A 2,534-nucleotide genomic window follows, 5' to 3' on the forward strand; every position below is an offset into this window, starting at 1 on the left:
TGGAGCAATAATTATTTTTGGAGAGATGAGCATTAAAAAAAACCTTACTTTAAGGCCCGAAACGGCTCCTCCTAAAAAGTGTATAAAAAATGCTATAAATCCCTTCTTTTTAATCTACTTGATTATATAAAATATTTTTTAAAGCTTTAGACCCAATCATAAAGAAGATTTTTTTCCTTCTAGTTTTTTTGTGTATATGGACTTTTCTTGATAATTAATTTTAAATCAATTCATTATCTGTAGATGATGGTGAGGTGTATTTTAACTGCATGTGATCCACATTCTGTGCACTGGTTTCACATTTTTTTGCACCTTGGACACATGACACTGCCTCCTAGCAGGGATTCTTCCCCTGATCTTCCTTGGTCCTCAGAGGACTGCAAAATAGCAGCTAACACTTCCTCTACTGACAGGTTTCTCTTCTTGACCCGCCAGATAAAGCTACAAGCTACTCTTGCAGACTTCAAAATGTGCACCTGTGTAAACATGTTACACTGTTTCCACTTGGAGTAATGATGCTCTCTCTTGATCAAGAAAACAAACATAAACAAAGCCCATCTGGCCTTTGATGTGAGGCGACTGTGGCAGAGTGGTTAGGGGAGTWAACGGTTGCCGGTTCMGWTGCTGGAGKTTTACTACAATGTAGCTTACCACCAGTAATGATATGTGATTTTTTTAAATTTAATACAAGTTTTGTTATTTATCCGTTTATGCATTTGTGTGCCCCATGGCACATAGCTACAATGTAGCTTACCATCATCAGTGTGTGAATGAATGAATGAATGAATGAATGAATGAATGAATGAATGAATGAATGAATGAATGAATGAATGAATGATTGAATGAAGTGTGCTTCAGAGTCTGTAAGGTCTGGATCAAGTGCTAAATCATTTACCATTTGGTGATTCAAATTTCTCAAGTGCGCTCACATGCACACACACACAAAATATCTTGTCTACAACATTCACAACACTCTTTTTATATCATTGCCAACAAATCAAGTTTCTGAACAATTCAGATTTTTCACCTCCATGCATTTTGCAAGAAAAGAAAACCAGGCCTCCAATTAATCTCTATGCAATAAATGTCTGAGACCATTTTCCTTTTATTGGGGTGGGGTCATCCACCTAAAACCCGTTTTCCCTTTATTTTGAAGGCAGAGCCTTAGAGTTATTAGGTATTCATGAAAAAAGTATTATATTATATCAGGATTGCAGTGCCTCTAAAATACTCTATGTGGTTATAATGGGAGTCAATGGGACCAAAGGGTCAATGGGAAAGAGAGGATGCTCTGTGCAAATCTTCTATTCTACACACTTTACAATTCTAAAAATAATTWAAAAAAACTAATCGTGGCCAAATCTCATGAAATTCATCTTTAAACTGACTGATTTATTTAGAATCAAAAATATGAAATTTGTAGAATGTATATGTTTGGTACCCTAATGTGCCACGAGGGTTAAAGGTGAACGGACCCCCAGGCATTTACGTGCTCAAACATAGGTGTTTATATGAGTTTACCTGCAGGTGTGTGCGAAGGAAGGTCTTCCTCTTTGTGAACTCGTAGTTGTTCCTCATGAGCAGGTAAAGCAGCGCCGACGCCTCGGCCCTCAGGGAGCCCAGCTTGGACACACAGCATTTGAGCACCTCGCAGCACAGATCCTCGCACAGGGTCACACGGCCCTTGAAGAGCACCGATGGGAACTGGTGGGACAGCGTGTTAGTGGATTACAAGCAGAGTCTGGACAAGGCTGGGATTAGGAATTGTAGTGGATGTGGAAGAGACAGCAGAAAAACAGCCATGACTGTTAGAAATCAGACAGGACTATCGCATGTGATTGTTGACACTTTACTACATCAAAGCAAAAAATACAAAAAAAGATCCAACAATGAGGACGGTTTACAGCAGAGGCGATTGCTCTAAGACTGCAAGGGAAGTTCAGCTTCCACTAAAATGTAAAAAAAAAAAAAGTGATCAAATATACACTGTTGTGTGTTCATGTCATTAACTAAATATGCGCTATAACGTGCTCAACTTTTGTTCAGAATCAGCTTCTTATCACTGGTAACAACGCGGCTTTCCTCATTTCACTCATTACCGCAGCTTCACAGTGCTTTAAAGAGTAACTTACCCCAAAATTAACTTTTTTAGCTGATAAACTGTCTAGAATGTGTCTAAAATGTTATATAGTACATGATGATTGGATTATTTGTCTGAGCMTGAATCCCTTTTTGATTGACAGCGAAATGAGCGATTCAGAGATCTTTTGGTATGGGAGCAGTTTTTTGTTTCATTTCTGTTCCGAGCTGAACCCGGAGACTTTCCTAATCCTCTTAGCGGCGTTTTCTTTGTTCAAAACAACTAGCAACAAATAGAGTTTTTATTTCTGGTGGGTTTTATTGTATCTGCTTGTGTTTGGAGACAGACTTCTATCACTCTTTCTGAGGTTTATCACAGTTTCTGACCGGCGGGTGTTGCTGAGACCCTCCACCGTCACAAAGCACTCAAAGGCGTACACACTTCACTCTAGCCT

At 39.0% G+C, this 2,534-nt stretch overlaps 1 protein-coding gene across 1 annotated transcript in view; it reads right to left on the reverse strand.

Moving 5' to 3' along the window:
* Nucleotides 1–2,534, reverse strand: part of dock11 (dedicator of cytokinesis 11) — a gene marked incomplete in the record, with an annotated part of 150,499 nt that overhangs the window by 40,622 nt on the left and 107,343 nt on the right. Inside the window, 1 exon segment of the mRNA XM_014022950.1 lies at nt 1,522–1,704. Within this exon segment, the coding sequence (XP_013878404.1) occupies nt 1,522–1,704 (183 nt within the window).

Source organism: Austrofundulus limnaeus, unplaced genomic scaffold (assembly GCF_001266775.1).
Source record: "Austrofundulus limnaeus strain Quisiro unplaced genomic scaffold, Austrofundulus_limnaeus-1.0 Scaffold350, whole genome shotgun sequence".
Lineage (NCBI taxonomy): Eukaryota > Metazoa > Chordata > Actinopteri > Cyprinodontiformes > Rivulidae > Austrofundulus > Austrofundulus limnaeus.